At 39.8% G+C, this 17,137-nt stretch overlaps 1 protein-coding gene across 2 annotated transcripts in view; it reads right to left on the reverse strand.

Moving 5' to 3' along the window:
• The window catches only part of pth1r (parathyroid hormone 1 receptor), a 69,952-nt gene that overhangs the window by 19,802 nt on the left and 33,013 nt on the right, over positions 1-17,137 (reverse strand). For both annotated transcript variants that reach the window (XM_088348013.1, XM_088348005.1), the window contains exons 5-8: positions 8,331-8,484; positions 5,927-5,987; positions 3,523-3,589; positions 3,292-3,386 (exon numbers count right to left, since the gene is read on the reverse strand). In XM_088348013.1, the coding sequence (XP_088204139.1) occupies positions 3,292-3,386; positions 3,523-3,589; positions 5,927-5,987; positions 8,331-8,484 (377 nt within the window). The remainder of the gene's footprint in view (positions 1-3,291; positions 3,387-3,522; positions 3,590-5,926; positions 5,988-8,330; positions 8,485-17,137) is intronic.

The following is a 17,137-nucleotide window of genomic DNA, read 5'->3' on the forward strand; positions in this document are numbered from 1 at the left end:
CCAAAAAAACGTTATGAGTGGAAGAAACTTCACTGCTCAAAAGGTGAGACGGTTCATCATTCAGGTCATGCATTCAGCAAGTGTCGACACACTCGAGAGGCCATTCAGGATGACACCGGCAACGACAATCAACTCAAGAACAACTCGGCGAATCGTGACAATATGATAAGATTTCAAAACGCATCTTCAAATTCTGCCAATATAATAAACTTGCCAAATGGAGCGCCGGAGATTTCAGCCGTAAGTGCCAGGGAGACTATTAGAGATGCACAGGATATAACCCATTGCTGGCAGAGATGGATAAAAAGTGTTTTTGTTTGATTTTTCAGGGTCAGATGAGCTTTTATATCAGTTTGACTTCATCTTTAGTTTGCAATAGTCTGCTCAGTGCAGCCCTTTGAGACCCCTTGTGATTAAGGGCTATACAAATAAACATGACTTGACTTGGAGGACAAAAGCATGGAATTAAAAAAAACAGACACATTCATTGCTTGGTTCCACCTAATCCGATTTAATGGATGTTTTGACTAAAACCTGACACGACGGGTTGTTTTAAACCAGGTATGTCAAAGTTGGTTTGGCTCGGCGGTCGGATACAGACTTAAGGTTCTCAAATGGGCTGGATCAGGAAAAAAAACGTCTACACCAAATATTTAGCTTCCTTTTTAGAACTATGTTTTATCATTTAGCCTCGGATTGTAGTGTACCCTGCACATGATTATCACGGATGATTATAACAGTTTTATTCACAAATAATAGAAAGAAAAAGATATTCATGTTTTGCATTAAATGTGTTAACACTTTATTTTAACGTTTGAGTAAATTCAGCTTAACATCTGAATCAACTCACCACAAACACCCCATAGATATACAAACTCAAGTGGGAGCAATGTTCCCTGTAATTTTCCACGGGTCTGAGAGTTCACACAAAGTCGGTGAGCAACGCTTGAAACAACAGTGAGCAACAGCAATCCCAAGTGTGGCAACTAAGTCATTATCAAACATGTCCAAAACTTGACATCACGTTACATTTTGCTGAGTTTCCGGCAATGCAAACAATGTTTTCACTTTTGAATGAATTGACTCATGTACTATTGCAAAGGTTGTACGGCCTACAAACGTCATTTGTTTTTACAATTCTTTCACAAGATATCCTTTTTTTTCCTGATATCTTTTGTCGCATAATACTAACATTTTTGGGGGCTTATTTCGTCGGTTGTAAGATACAGAACTGTACTTAATCACATTTTTTAGTGGAAGTACATTGTTGGCAACACGATTCACTTGATATAATTGGAAATTATTTGAATGCAACACAAACTTTTTCTTCTTTTTTACGTGTTTTTTTCTACTTTTTAAAAAATTCCTTTAAAAAAATAATCTCATTGTGTTTATTTTTTCCGAGCTGTTACCTTTTTCTTTTTGTTCTCTTTTTACTTTTTTCCTACATTTCATTCTTTTCTTTTTTTCTGGCTTTTTTCTAAATTTTTCCTTCTTTTTTCCTCTTCTCTTATATAATATTTGATCATGTTGGGATTAAAGAAGCAAAAACAACCTGAAGAGCCGTTTAGGACCCGAAAGAGCCGGTTCCTTTTAGTGAGCCGAGCCGAAGAAGACGGTTCTTGACAAACTCTACTAACTTTACTCAACTTCGTTCTACTTCGACTCGACTTCAAAATATCGCATTTAGGACACGACGTCAGGGGAACCCGTGTATTTTTACCTCCATGCACTGTAACTTTGACTTAAGACGCTTCTTAATTAGTAATTTTGAGCCCTCATTTTTGTGCGCTGGCTAGATTTTCTTGTGCGCTGAGAATGTGCGAGCAGTGCGCAATTGCGCACGCGCGCAGCTTAGAGGGAACACTGAGCGGGAGCTATAAATAAAAATATGCTAGACACGATTGTCACACTGCTTTGAAATGAAAAATAAATACATATAAATTAAGGGTTTTAGTAGTCAGCGGATATTAACATCAGAACAAACTCTTAGACTGGCTGAATTTTTACAACTTTACTGCCTTTTAGCGGATGTAAGGAGCATTTGGTTTGTATTTATAAAAAAAAAAAATCATAACTTTTGACTGAAATTTACCAGAGACTTGCTTTTTTGGGGCATGATTAAATCATCCAACAGACCAGATCCAGCCTGCGGGCTGTACGTTTTCACATACCTGGTTCAAATCAATAATTTTGTGGGCTTTATACAAAGTGACTAATATTTTGTATTTTTATTTACTTTTTTTTTTTAGATACAATTTAATTTATTTCCAGTTATTTCCAGGAAGGCTGGTAGCTAGATTTGATCCCATGACCCCAGAACTATACCGCGGAAGCGCTAACCGCTCATCTGCCACCCTGTTTTAAACAATTATTTTCAAACAAAAGGAAACAGTACAAAAATCTGACTGAAGAAATACTACTAAAGTAATACTACAAAACTAAAACAACAAACGTAGTGGTTTAAACAGTGACCCAATACATTATTTTTCCTTTAATTGTTAGTGTTCCATACTGATTTGATTAAACTTATCTATTGAAACACAAATATAAAGATGTCTGGTGTCTATTCATTCATAAATAAAAACATTTGATAGTTCTCCATGATTGGCCCCTTGGCCAAAATTTTGGACCCAATGCGGCCCCCGAATCCAAATAGTTGCTTGCTTTAACCTAATGTGCAGTAGCAGTATCGTGTAGACCCTTCTATCTACCGAGAGAGCTAACTGTGGTCATTGTGCTTGCTGCTTACGTTCCACCAGATGCTAACATTAGCATAGCGCTAAATCTCCTGCCCGCTGCTATCAATAAACAGCAGCTTGCACACCCCAACGGAGCTTTTATCGTCGCCCGCGATTTTAATCGGGCATGTTTATGGACTGTACTTCCCAAATCCATTCAGTACGTGGACTGAGCAATTAGGGAAAAAAAACACTGGACCGTGTGTACAGTAAGATCAAACATCTAGTTGGATCCGCCCATCTCTGTCTGTCCCTCACCCCCTCATACACCCCCCCCCCCCGAAGGAAAGCAAAGCCTATACAAAAAGGACAGTACAAAAATCTTTTTTGTTTCTTTATCTCTTTGTTTTCCTTATATCCTCACTGTAAAATGTGGGACTGGAGTGCCACGTCCAATCCCATGTTGTAACAATGACAATAAAGGTATATTCTATTCTATTCTATTCTATTAAGACGTAGGTTTTCAGGATGTATATACTTAAAGTTCTCTGTTTAAAGTTTTCTGTGAAGCTAAAAAAAAAAATAATTAGAAAGATAAACGCTACTTCACCTGTACTGCTGCCTGGTGTCACATCTTCCCGCATTTGTCTCCCGCAGTTTGGTTGCTAGAACTCTGATGATGTTTAAAAAAAGGACAAAATTGACCTAGCGAAAGAAAAACACATAGAGAGAGAGCTTTAATAAGCGGTGTGATTCCCACACATGGCGGTGCAAGCAAAATGCCTTCATTTTCTTCCCAGCGGGGCCCGGGGCCAACCTCCAATGGGTAGTGTGCACTCACCACGACAGCCGCAAGTATAGGCACTTGATAAATCCATTTCAAATTGCCCGCACTTAAGTCCCAGCACCTGCAACATCATCAACAACAAACCGGGATCTTAGATTTAGATAAACAGTTCCAAGCAAACACTTTTTTAAACGCTCTGATTTATAATCCATTGTTTCCTGTGCCTTACAGTTTTCACTCAGGGTGTGTCACGTTTTTATACTATGGCAGCTATATTGATTTATTTGGTTTGGATGATAAATGAATTTATGTTGCAAATAAATAGAAAAATCTGTCCCAAATAGCTGAACAGCTCGGTCCTTTTAAAAGGGACAGTGTGTAATATTTAAACACTCTATGACACTGTACTGTATTTACCAGGGGTCTCCAACAGGGTGCCAGGTTGCACCAGGATGCCCCCTAAAGACAAATAAGGTGCCCACCGTTCTAATCTATAAATAGCTCATGAGTGCTAAGTCATTGTGATTTTCAAGTAAAATTGTTTTTAGTGCTTGACTGGGTCTATTCAACCTAACTTCCAATAATAGCCTAGTAATAACATAGTAATAACGTAAGTTGTTATTCTAGAAAAGCATATCAAACTGAAAATGGTTGGCATAGTGCAACTGAAAAACAAAGGCCAAGCAAACAAGGAAGAATACAAACTACAGAGACTCAAAGAAAGAAAATCAACAGAATGTTGCTTACTTTTGTTAGTTTACTAATTAAACAGTTTATAGCTCTATCACGCAGATAAAACAGGAAACAATGAAGGGATTTGAGAGGTAAATTTTAAGACATGTAGAGGAAATTTAAGACCTTTTCAATGCCTTAATTTTTAAAGACCTTGGAGAACCCTCAAAAGTTCTACTTCAGCGAAAAAACTGACAGTGTCTTGTCGCCAGACGTTAGCATCATCATTTTGGTTGTATGTGTACATTACAGCTACTAGCTTTTGTGAGATGTTCTACAAAATTAATTACTTAATGGTATGTAGCCTTGATTAATTTTGTTCACCTTTGCTTGTACTTGAGTGTTATTTTTTAGCACTTTCCACATCTGATTACTTTCAATCCTTGTATATAAATCAAGGGATGTAATAACAGTGGGCTGAAATAACGTCTGCCCGGGCGTACAACTTACAAAACGTCTCTGCTCGGGTTTTCAAGAAAAAATTAAAAAACTGAATTTAAAAAAACAAAAAACAAAAAACAAACGTTTGCTTTATTCCGATTTCAAAATATTTGTTCGCTTTGGAAATTTCGGAATTTCGGTTTGTTTGTCAATTTGCATACTCTGCAGCCAATCAGAAGCCTGCGTAGAATAACTTTGTGCTTCCGGACTTTACCGAGCGCTATAAGGTCGTGCATTTGCATATCATTTTCCAAATTAGACCCACAGAGAACACAAGAAAAATGGAGAGGTGGTTAGGAATCAAGCCAAAACCTCAGCCCCAGAAGAAAGATTCAAAAGAAGCTAACAAAATTTATGACGCTACAAAACATAAACGTACTTCAAAAGCATCGTGGAAAGAGGAGTTCACGTGGCTTGTAGCAGACGACATGACGCAAACATTGCATGAATGAAGATGAGTAAATACAGGTACATACCGATGGCAGATGGAAAACAGCGATGTCGTATACATGAATGTTATAAGTAGATTTATAATAAACCTAATTTATAAAGTTGTTCTGTTATATATTCTCTGCAACGTTTTTTTTGCGAAGAGTCATCTTATTGTGTTTCAAGTTGTGAAAAATGGGGCAGGCAACCTTATGGCTGGGCCGGCAACTTTTCAGAGTTGTCTGCCCTGGTGTCCGCTAACTTTTTGTCCTGAGTTTCAGACACTGTTAATAAGTTGTAATTTTTCCTTGGATAAAAGATACATTATTATATGAAAAATACTTATTAAATATCGCTTATATCCCAAAGTGTCTGCCTGCATAAATTGCAAACCAAAGAAATCTATCCCCCCCAAACTCTTTCTAAAATCATTTGTTACGAAATTGAACTTGATTGTTTTTACTTTAGTGACGCAGTTGAGGGTCTGATCCACTATATTTCTGTAAAAATCAAATTAATACTTATATTATATTATATACCGGAGCCATTGTGGGAGGTGGCTGGAGATATTTCTGACTCTTTCTGGGAGATTGATTCAGAGGAGGGGATTCCCAGCCCCCTCACTCAACCCAACTGATGTGTTAGGAGTCATTAGGTGACCAAACCCCCCAATTCCAACCCCTAATGCCGAGCGCCAAGCGGGGAGGCAATGGGTACCTACGTTGTAAGTCGTAGGTATGACTCGGTCGAGGCTTGAACCACAACCTCCCAGTCTCGGGGCAGGCACCCTTACCCCCAAGGCCGCCGAGCTAGTTCTAAATCAATACGAAAAGAAGGAAATGCAATCTGCACTCACTCTGTATCAGCAAACGTGGCTCTCACTGTTGCCCAAATGCTCACAAACATGGCCGGCACGCCTGCGGGACAAAACATTCCAAGGATTAGCAATCAAAGGCGTTTAAAGCTAACCCCAAAAACTGCTCCTTCTGTTGGCCGAAAATGGGAGACCACGTCATCCACATTGTATGCGCTGTGCTTGCATTATCATACGCACAGTGTGTACAATGCAGGTGGCGAAGAGCCCAGAAAATTCAATCCGTTGAGTCTGTGTGATATCACCATATTTTCTGCACTATAGAAATTTGAATGTGCACCTTATAACACAATACGCCGTATATACCGGAGAATGCAGTGTATAAAAAACAGTGGTGGGCCGTGAGGGCCTGCTTGGCGATCTCAGCTGGTGTTAAAAATATCGAAATCTGTGATGTTAATACTATTTTGTCTATTAATATCTATTAAAAAACTCCAAATTGTCTGTCTGTCATAGCAGGTACACTGCTTCCAGATGTGTTTTATATTTAACGATTCAACCAATCCCGATTCAGTCATTACTTGTTGCAAGGTTCAAAACTCTACCCTGAGGCCTGCAGACGAGGATCTGCAGGCTCTCACGAGACCCAACAAGTAAGAATCAAAACTGATGATTTAGCCAATCAGATCACGAATTGTTTAAAATGTCGAATTTGGGAGGGCTAGATCTGAGATTTATTTGTGCTTTTTCAAACATAGGAGGCGGTAGTTAACCAAAATGATCATGCCAAAAGCCGTTAAACAAGGAAATACATTGTTGTGTTTATTTAATAGCGAAAGTTTTGACAAATCCAAAGCAAGCAAGCCTTGCGCAAGCAGGAAAGGGCTTTCGCGTCCGAGCAATCGATTTGCTGTTCGGTGGTGTTGCATCTTAAAGGGCTTTTCCTTCACTGTCTTAGTGGAGAGAGGCATGTCCTTATTTTCTGCATTAATTCACTTTTGTTCTTTAAGTTTGGATATAGGTGTTCTGATATCTTGACGAATGACTCCTTCATGTAGTCACCATCTGTAAATGTAATATTATATCCAGTGGCCGATTTGTTGGAAACAGCCACCTGCCTTGCTGGTGACACTTCCCCTTTAAAATGGGTGGAGCTTGGGCCACTAACACGAGGAGAGAGAGAGAGAGAGAGAGAGAGAGAGAGAGAGAGAGGGAGACAGAGAGAGAGAGAGAGAGAGAGAGAAACTGAGAGAGAGAGAGGGAGAGAGAGACAGAGAGAGAGAGAGAGACAGAGAGAGAGAGAGAGAGAGACAAATAGAGAGATACAGAGAGAGAGACAGAGAGAGAGACAGAGAGAGAGAGAGAGACATTTTCAAAAAAGCGCTAGGGAGCAACTCGGCAGCGCTGTAGAACTGCATGCGGCTCCTTAACCGCGTGTTGCTGACCCCCGGTTTAACCTATCAGAATGCAATATGCAAAACAGTGTTTCTGGCACGTGAGTAAAAATAGTGTAATAATGAGATAAGCTGTAATGCCTCTTCATATGTCATCTGTACCACTGGTGATCTCGTGTTCTGGTGGTATGCCGCCGCGGTATGGGTTTTATTTCAGCTACAATCAATGTTTTGCAATTTAAATCAGCAATATTTATCGCTTTATTAATCATAGTAAGTATGTGTATAAAAAGCTCGTGTCTAATTGTAGTTCCAAGTTCATCGCCCTTATAGTCCGCTGCGCCTAATGAATGAAAAATATGTGACCAAAGACTATCTTAAGGGGTACGCCTTATAATCCGGTGTGCCTTCTAGTGTAGAAATTACGGTACATTTGTCAAGTTTCAGAGCAGTGTTCGAGAAGAAGTTACGTCAATGAGCTGGAACATTTACGTTCAGGGTTGGGTAGGGTTACTTTAACTGGATTACTTTCAATTACATTTGGATTACTCCAATACCAAATATGCTAATAAAAGACAAAAGAAACTAAATATGAATAAAATGACTAAATTTTGTGCAGGCTTGGGGAGTAACGGAACACATGGAACGGCAAAAATGATGTTTGGATTTATTTTCATTTTGTTTCCGTCGCATTTTATGTTCGTTTTGCCGGAGATCAAAGAGATCAAAGCCAGGAGAGAAAGCTTACCACGTGTTGTGGGTCATCATTTTATTCATATTTAGTTTCTTTTGTCTTTTATTAGCATATTTGGTATTGGAGTAGACCAAAAGTAATTGAAAGTAATCAAGTTAAAGTAACCTTACCCAACCCTGTCTACGTTTTATCTGGGTTAAGATACAAAACAAATAGGAGACATCCTTGTTTATCTCAGTGAGGCAGGCCTCCAGATATCCATGATTTAATGGAGCAGTTGCTGCGCAGTCCATAGAGACTCCTTATGATTAAGGGCCATACAAATAAATGTGACTTGACTTGAGGACTTCCGACTCACCCCATCCGATCATGGTGAAGCCCCAAAGATATTTGCGATCCGAGAAGAAGGTCATGAAGATGAGGCTGTGAAGGTAAAGGCCCTCCACCAGGATCCAAAAGTAGTTGGTCGCCAGGAAATACATGAAGAGCGTGACAGCAGCCTTGCAACCGATCTTAATGCAGAAAACAGGAAAAAATAGAATCGTAACACGCAAAATTAATAATGATAAAGTGCCATTAAATTAAAAACCATTAGGTTGGGATTTAAAGGAACAGTACTCTTTAAAATATTAGTCATTTTCGGCAGAGGCGGGTGAATTTTATATAAGAGTGATATTGGTACAAAGGAGGCTAAAAGCTCCAACACAGAGTTAAAGAAGGTTTAACTCATACATTCAGAGTTAAAAGGGGTTTTAAAACATTAACTCAGAGTTGAAGAAAAGTTTAAAGCTTTTTTCTCACAGTTAATGCATGATTAATCTTTAACTCAATGTTGAAATGGGTGAAAACTTTAACTCTGGATCAAAAGGTTTGAAGCTGTTTCTCAGAGTTAAACCAGGTTTAAAGCTTTAACTCAATAGAAAGAAACAAATTAACTGAGGATTAAAACGATTTAAAGCTTTGGTTTAAAGTTAAAGCTGCTTTAAAGCTTTAACTCAATTTTAAGAAGGCTGAAAGCTTTAACTCAGAGTTAAAATGGGGTTTACATGTTAACTCAGTAGAGAAATGTTCAAAGCTTTAGCTCAGAGTTAAAGCATGTTTAAAGCTTTAACAAATAGTATGAGTTGCAATATTTAATACAGAATTCACAAGGTTTAATGATTTAACTCTCAGTTAAAGGATGTTTAAAGCTTTAACTCAAAATTAAGAAGATTAAAGGCTTTCACTCAGAATCAAATAGAAAAGTTGAAACTTTAGCTCCTCGTTAACACGTGTTTAAAGCTTTAACTTCATATTGAGAAGGGTTAAAGCTTTAACTCAGCCTCAAGAAGAAGACTTAAATCTCTGGCTTTTAAAAAAAAAGGTTTAGAGCTTAAACTCAATGTTAAGAACACTGAAAGCTTTAGAAGTTTAACACATTTACTCAGAATGAAAAGAAAACGTTTTAAGCCTAGACTTTCACTTATAGAAATTTTAAAGCCTCAACCCGATATTAATATTTATGAAAAAAGCTGGTTTAAGGTTTAAGCTCACAGTTAAACCAGGTGTAAAGCCTGAACTCAATATTAACGCTTTAACTTCTGACCTTGTTTGTCGGTTGGTTGGATCCCTTAACCACAAGGGTCGTAGGGGAACCGTTTCCTGTGGTGTGTCTTGGGCAAGTACAGCCTGGATGCACCCATCCGAGGACCAATGTATATATATATATATATGCAATATATATCTGAGCCAGGAGCAGTGTTCCCTCTCAGCTGCATGCGTGCGAAATTGCGCACTGCTCGCACATTCTCAGCGCACAAGAAAATCTAGCCAGCGCACCAAAATGTGGGCTCAAAATTACCAATTAAGAAGCGACTCAAGTCAAAGTTACAGTGTATGAAGGTAAATACACAGGTTCCCCTGACGTTGTGTCCTAAATGCGGTATTTTGAAGTCGAGTCGAAGGAAAACGAAGTTGAGTAAAGTTAGTAGAGTTTGTCGAGAACCGGCTTCTTCGGCTCGGCTCACTAAAAGGAACCGGCTCTTTAGGGTTCTAAACGGCTCTTCGGGTTGTTTAAGTACAGTTCTGTATCTTACAACCGACTAGATAAGCCCCCAAAAATGTTAATATTATGCAACAAAATATTTTAGGAAATAAAAAGAAATGGATATCTTGTGAAATAATTGTAAGAACAAACGACGTTTGTAGGCCGTACAACCTTTGCAGTAGTACATGAGTCAATTCATTCAAAAGAGAAAAATAATTTTGCATTGCCGGAAACTCGGCAAAATGTCAAGTTTTGGACATGTTTGATAATGATTTAGTTGCCACACTTGGGATTGCTGTTGCTCAGTGTTGTTTCAAGCGTTGCTCACCGACTTTGTGTGAACGCTCAGACCCGTGGAAAATTACAGGGAACATTGGCCAGGAGCCCTGAGAGACAGTGACAGACATGCGTTTTCCCCTCACTTCTTAAACTCTGCTAAAGAGCAAACACGAGCCGCTAAGTGGGGAAGCTAGTCGGGATTAAAGGGGCTAGTTCCCTCGAGAGTCCAGAGTTTGGTCGAAACTGCGCCTTTCTTTCGCCGTCAAGTAAAAAAACCACGTAACAAGGTCGGCCCAGATAACCTGATCTTTTACAGATGCATAGGTGTTACTTGAACCTTAAACTAGGACGGACATACGCCTTCATGCAGGAAAACAAGTACAGGGACAACATGTTATCTGCTAATCGAACCACACAGAGAGAATAAATCTATTTGTTCAGAGGAAAAACATACACATTGCCTTCGACCTCAACCAAATCCACTATTCGCCTACAACTGGATTTTAGATTTAGAAGCGATTGCATAGAATAGAGACATTGTTCGTGTAGCCCAGGGGTCGGAAACAGAAGACCCGCGAGCAATTTATGGCTCCTTTCAAGATTAAATATGGTTCCGGGATATAATTGAACTCTGGCATCCATGATGTGTTAATTGCGATGGGCGCAGAGCCGAGGTTATAGGGTGCATTGTTGAAGTTCTGTTCAGTGTATAAAGACCATTATTCCCACGACAGTTTACAGTCAAGGGGTAACACCAACAGAACCCGTTTCGGCTGTACGTCACGAAGGAATTCTTTATATGGAAGCTCATTAAACAGTTTAAGTTCACTGCTGAGACACCCAATGGTAAAAACACAGAAAAATTGTAATCGCCCAGAAACACAAGCTAAGCACACAGAGCAATTTGATTGGGTAAGGTAGGGGTGGGCGGAGCAATGCACACAGCGCACTTCTCTTTACCGAGCGATGTCTGCGCCGAAAGTGCATATGCTAGTAGCCTCATTTGCGGCAGTGGCTCAGGAGGTAGAGCGCTCGTCTTGGAATCAAGAGATCGCAGTTCGAATCCCGGCTCCTCCGTGTTACATGTCGAAGTGTCCTTGGGTAAGACACTGAACCCCCAATACCCCCAAAATGCAGCTTAGCGCCTTACATGGCTGCACGGCCGCTATTGGGAAATGTGAAGCACACTGTAAAGCGCTTTGGGAAGTCTTGACTTGAAAAGCGCTATATAAATGCAGATCATTTGCGGCATTTGGTGATATTTTTAAAAAATAACTGTGCTTTCACCATGCTTTGAAACCATTATTTATGAATAAAATAAAGGTCAGAATGAGCCTCAACGTTCTAAAGTTATTGTGGGAGGGAGATACGTTTAAAATGGTATATTTGTTGATTTGGGACACAGGCTCTGACATTCTTCTTATTTTATAAATTTTATCCAATCATCTATCGAATTAAGAAAATAAAATGCACAAAAAATTTTATTTTGTTTCCCTCCAAATTTGGAAGTTCTTAGAAAATGCATATTTCATAATTTGCTATGAACTGGCGTAGGACTATGGAAGGCTCAAAATATTTAGTACCACTGTAGCCGTAATACTCAAGTATTCTTCCATTTTTATGTTATTCGTGTCCGGAAGAAGTAATAAAACGCACACATAAGGCCAGAGGGAAAAGTGATCAGAGATCTGTTAATAAAGTGTCTAAAAGTAAACTGTCATGATAACCGATATGCATCACCTGTGCCCGCTCCTTTGGCGCCAACTGCCTCGGACTCTGTTGGCTCTCTGTCCCTATTCAACCCCACTCGTATCCCTCCCCTTTTGTCAGTCCGTCTGCGAACCTCAGTTAACACTAGGCAAGCCTTTTTTCGACCCTGGCTTCGACCTGTTTTTGATCCTGACCACGGCTACTCTCCCGTCCCGGCTTTCAACCTCTTTTTGTCCCCGAGCACGTCTACTCTCCTTTCCTGGCTTACGACTCGCTTCTGACCCCAACCACGTTTTTTGCTCTCCTGTCCCGGCGACTGACTCGTTTTTCCGTTCCCGACACCGCCATCGCTCGTCACGGAAGATCCACTTCCGCGTTCAGAGCGACCTGCTTCTCGCAACCAGCAACTACCGGATCGTGGGCGCAACCCTTTCTCTTTCTTTCAATAAAACTTGTGAGAAACGCATGGCAAGTGGGTCCGGTCTCTGTTCTGGTCCTGACATAAACAAGTTCATTTTTTTCATTTTGGTGTATGACAGAGAGAAAATATATGTACATACTATAGATAGGTAAAATAGTGCAATCACACATCAATCCAAAGGTTTGAAAATTCCACAAAAGTGTTTGTATTAAGGCATTATTATTATTTTTACTCAATTTGTATATCAGTATCATATCATCTAGATGTTTAGGACTAACTTTCTGATTAGATACCTGTTTTCTTGAAAAAAGGTGGACTTTTCATTCGGGCCAGAACAGATTAATGATTTTCCCATTGTTTTCTTTGGGAAAAACTAATTCAGACTTCAATCAAATCGGACGTCGACCTCTAACCCACAACAAATTTAGTTTGAAAGCTGAGGCCTCAATGTACTTTACAAACTTTACCTTGCGAGCGTGTTGCTAGCGTGTTTTGTATAAGGGAGCGTGGTACAAAGTCTCTTTCCCATACTAAAGGAGGACTACTTTGATGAGGTCAGTTATAGGGGGGAAGATGAGAACGGTTTACCGTGGTTTTTACATGTACGGTAAGTTTTTTTACCAGACCTGCTAACTGTATTGCGAGCGTGTTCTTAGTAGCGTTTTGCTACCCTTCACAGGCACGGTTTGAGATGAAAGTAATAATATTATTATTAAAGCTTTGAAAACTCTCTCGATGTACCGTCTTTCTTTGTAAATATGTGTAACCATGTATAATATGTATTTGCAACTGTATATTTTTGTAATGTATTTATTTGTATTTATTTTGGACACTTATTCTGATAAGTCTTGCACTGACCAATTAAAAAGAAGGGGCGTAACAGACGCGGGGGATGACGGGAAGTGGGGACCGGTAAAGGTGAGTGTTTGTGGACACGGCAGACAATAGTGGATATATATTTTTACCACCCTTACCTTTGTAAATATACATTTTTTTCCCTTGGATTACTTTTAACGGGACCTGGACTCTGCAGGTCTGCATCAAATGTTAAGTACCGGTATCATTCTCAGTTCATTTTACCGGATGTGGTTTTTGAACTGTGTGCTTTATGTTCAGTTAAAATCGCGGGTTTCAGAATAGGGTTTGGGTTAATTTCATGATTGTGTTACATATTTTAATGTGGGCGCGCGCGGCTTATATACAGGTGCGGCTTGTGTAAGTACAAAAGCGGTTATCCTCTTAAAATTTGGTGTGTGCGGCTTATAATCAGGTGCGCTCTATAGTCCGGAATTTACTGTATTTAAAATGACAGAAGTTTCAAGAGGCATTCCACATCCCTGGAAACAAACGATGTTGTGTCTGCTCGTACGAAACTGCAAAAGGACGATTAATTTAACGCGATGTGCAGTTGTCATGACAGAACGAGCGAAGGTCTCTGGTAAGAGAGAGAGCGAGAGATGCTTCGGCCAACTATGGATTCTGCTCCAGTTGTGCTCCCCCCTTGCGACTCGTTGCCTGGTTTGTCACGATGCTTTATTGTTGGAGACCACTCGCCGCTGATTACCGGCGTCTCTTCATCGTTTGCTGTCCTGGTACGGGCTGCCGCATTCATTACGGTCATGTGGATGCAAATCAGCATGGATGTAAACCACGCTTCGTTTGCACTACAACCGCTTAAATCTATGTAGTAACTATATTACATTACATTACATTAACTACGCCTGGTGATGACATCCAATCTCGGTATTTCTACAGTACTGGCTTTTGGTAGTTCAATACAACTCTAGCATTCACGCCTGACTTCAATATTAAGGACTAAAACCCTTTTCTCAATGCACAGATTACCCATATTTTGGATTGCAGTCTAACATATTGCCTCTGAGTGAACCAGAAACTGCAATCAGAGGAGGCAGGTAGGGCTGTGCCTCACCTGTTAGCACGGAAATATAAAACTATGAATATATTAAATGGTTAATTCGGTGTTCAAGCTTTTTCTCATTTAACTTCTCTTTAAAATCACTGATATTTTACATTGTAATATAAATATCAATGCAATTAGTATGTTACATATTACTTTTCTGTCACGATTGTCATGGCGCCCAATTGGGCCCGCCCGTGTGGCACCAGCTGCAGCTCATTGACAGATTGGCTTTCCGACTATTTAAGCTCAGTGCTCTCATTTTTCCTTTATCAGTGAGCCTCTGCACCGCAAAACGTGGGTTCTGACTCGGTCCTGTTTTCCTGTTGGTATTTTCTGTCCGGTATTGTTTCGGTTTATTTTGTCCTGTTTAATATCGGCTTCTAGCTTCGTTCCTGACTATTTTTGTCCTTTTTATTATTCTCACCAGTTTCGTTCCCGTCTAGTTTGTCCTGTTTTATTTCGATATCCTGTTTCATTATCAATCCTGTCTGTCCCGTCCTGTCCGGTATCGACCCCATCCGTTTGATATCTGCTCGTGCAATTGGAATCGATCTCGTCGGTCTCTGGCTTCCTGTCTTTCCACGCCAGACCACTGCCTAAAGTGCATGACTCCCCATTACCCGTAAAATGAAAGCTTGTGTGAGAAACGTCACGCAATAGGGTCCTGATCCTGTTCTGGTTCTTGACAAATCTGATTTGACACACACCTCAGCAAACAATAGAGTTGGTGATCGTGTTGGAAAGCTAACAGCAAGTCAAGCCATACAGTCATTTTTTTTGTTAATTCATGGACCTTTTAGGTACAGACAGCTTAGCGATTCAAACCTTTAATCTTTCCCCAAAAATATTGACAAAGTCACTTAGTCATCGATGGGGCAGAGAGGGCAGACGTTTTGTGCACAAACGTTGGGGGCTGAAAATGTCTTGCTAAGTTGATGCATCGCTCATGCATAACTTCCGTGTTCTTGCAATAAAATGTTATTTTGTAAGCAAAATACCCTTGTGTTTATGGAAAGCATTGTTCAAAATGGAGCTACCATAAATTTATGTTTAAAAAAAGCATCAAAGTTCTGTTTGAAATGCATTCACAAAAACACATTTTTCTCAGAACTCTTGGAAATTAGTAGTTTCAATAAATTTGTTTGTAATCAGTCCTGTTTCCTGTTGGCATTTCCTGTTCCCGTTTATTTTTGTCCTGTTTAATATCAGTTTCCAGTTTCGTCCACGTCTATTTTTGTCCTCTTTATTATTCTCTCCAGTTTTCGTTCCCGTCTAGTTTGTCCTGTTTTATTTCGATATCCTGTTTTATATTAATCCTGTCTGTCCCGTCCTATCCGGTATCGACCCCATCTGTCGATTTTGTCGGTCTCTGGCTTCATGTCTTTCCACGCCAGACTGCAGCCTAACGTGCATGACTCCCCATTTCTCATAAAATAAAAGCTTGTGTGAGAAACGTCACGCATTTGGGTCCTGATCTGGTTCCGGTTCTTGACACTTGTGTGTGTGTGTGCTCATTGTCTGTGTACAATGGAAATGGTAGAAGTAGACATTTTAGTAAAAGACACCATTATAAAATTAAAGGGTGGTGTTAGCACTTAGTGGTAAGTAATGGCATGCATAATGGACGCACCCTATCACTAGGAGTGCGTCATGAATATGCCATATACCATAGTTTCCGGAGTATAAGTCGCACCAGCGAAACAATACATAATTAAGAAGGAAAAACATTTATAAGTTGCACTTGCAGTATACCTCTCATTTTTAGAGGAAATTTATTTGATGAAATGTAAGACAAAAAAACATACATGTAATTTTGAAAGGCAATTTCAAACGCAAATAAAATAGAGAACAACAGCCGGAATAAGTATATGGTATATTAGTGTACACAACTGACATGCCTGGTAATATCAGTAACAGCGCAACATGTTAAGAGTTATTCAGATAACTCTCGGATGAATAATCTGGATACCAAACTGGAAGTTTACTCCAAATCACTGAATCCAATGAAATATTCATCCTCAGTGTCCCATCCAACTATCCATTATCTGCACCGCTTATCCTCAGTAGGGACACGGGGGTGTCAGAGCCCATCCCAACTATATTCGGGCAGTGGGCAGGGGACACCATGAACTGGTTGCCAGTCGCAGGATCCTCAATGTCCCATTTAAATCTAAATTTCCCCAACTCGATCGGTAGACGATGCACCGATTCCTCTTTCACGTCTGTTGAGTCAGACTCATTGTCACCTCACTTTTTGCCAGTCCCTTTCTCGCTTACTCTAAACTATCTTTCTGCTGCTCGATTACAGTTTTCGGCTGCATATATCACTATTATATTACGTAATCTGCAAAATATGATTTTTTTTTTTGTGTGACTTTTTTGTTTAGCTCTTCTGAATTGTTTTTCAACACAGGCCTAGAGCGCCCTCTTGCAATTTAGTGTGAAAATAGCATGTGAAATACCAGCTCAGTAGCCTAGATGGTAAGGCGCCCGCTTTGAGACTGGGAGGTCGGTGGTTCGCGCCCCGGCCGAGTCATTCCTAAGACTTAAAAAGTGGTCGGCGGCGCCCTCTGTTGGCTGCGGCTGCATCGGCTCGCTACAACGGGTCAGGTGCAATCGACATTTCGTTCTGTGTACATTGTTACACAGAATGACAATACAAGAAAATTATTATTATTATTATTATATTATATATAATAATCAGGGTTGGGTAGGGTTACTTTAACTTGATTACCTTTAATTACTTTTGGATTACTTCAATACCAAATATGCTAATAAAAAACAAAAGAAACTAAATATGAATAAAAT

The sequence above is a fragment of the Urocampus carinirostris genome, chromosome 1, assembly GCF_059441175.1.
Source record: "Urocampus carinirostris isolate Australia breed hairy pipefish chromosome 1, RoL_Ucar_1.0, whole genome shotgun sequence".
In the NCBI taxonomy this organism is placed as follows: domain Eukaryota; kingdom Metazoa; phylum Chordata; class Actinopteri; order Syngnathiformes; family Syngnathidae; genus Urocampus; species Urocampus carinirostris.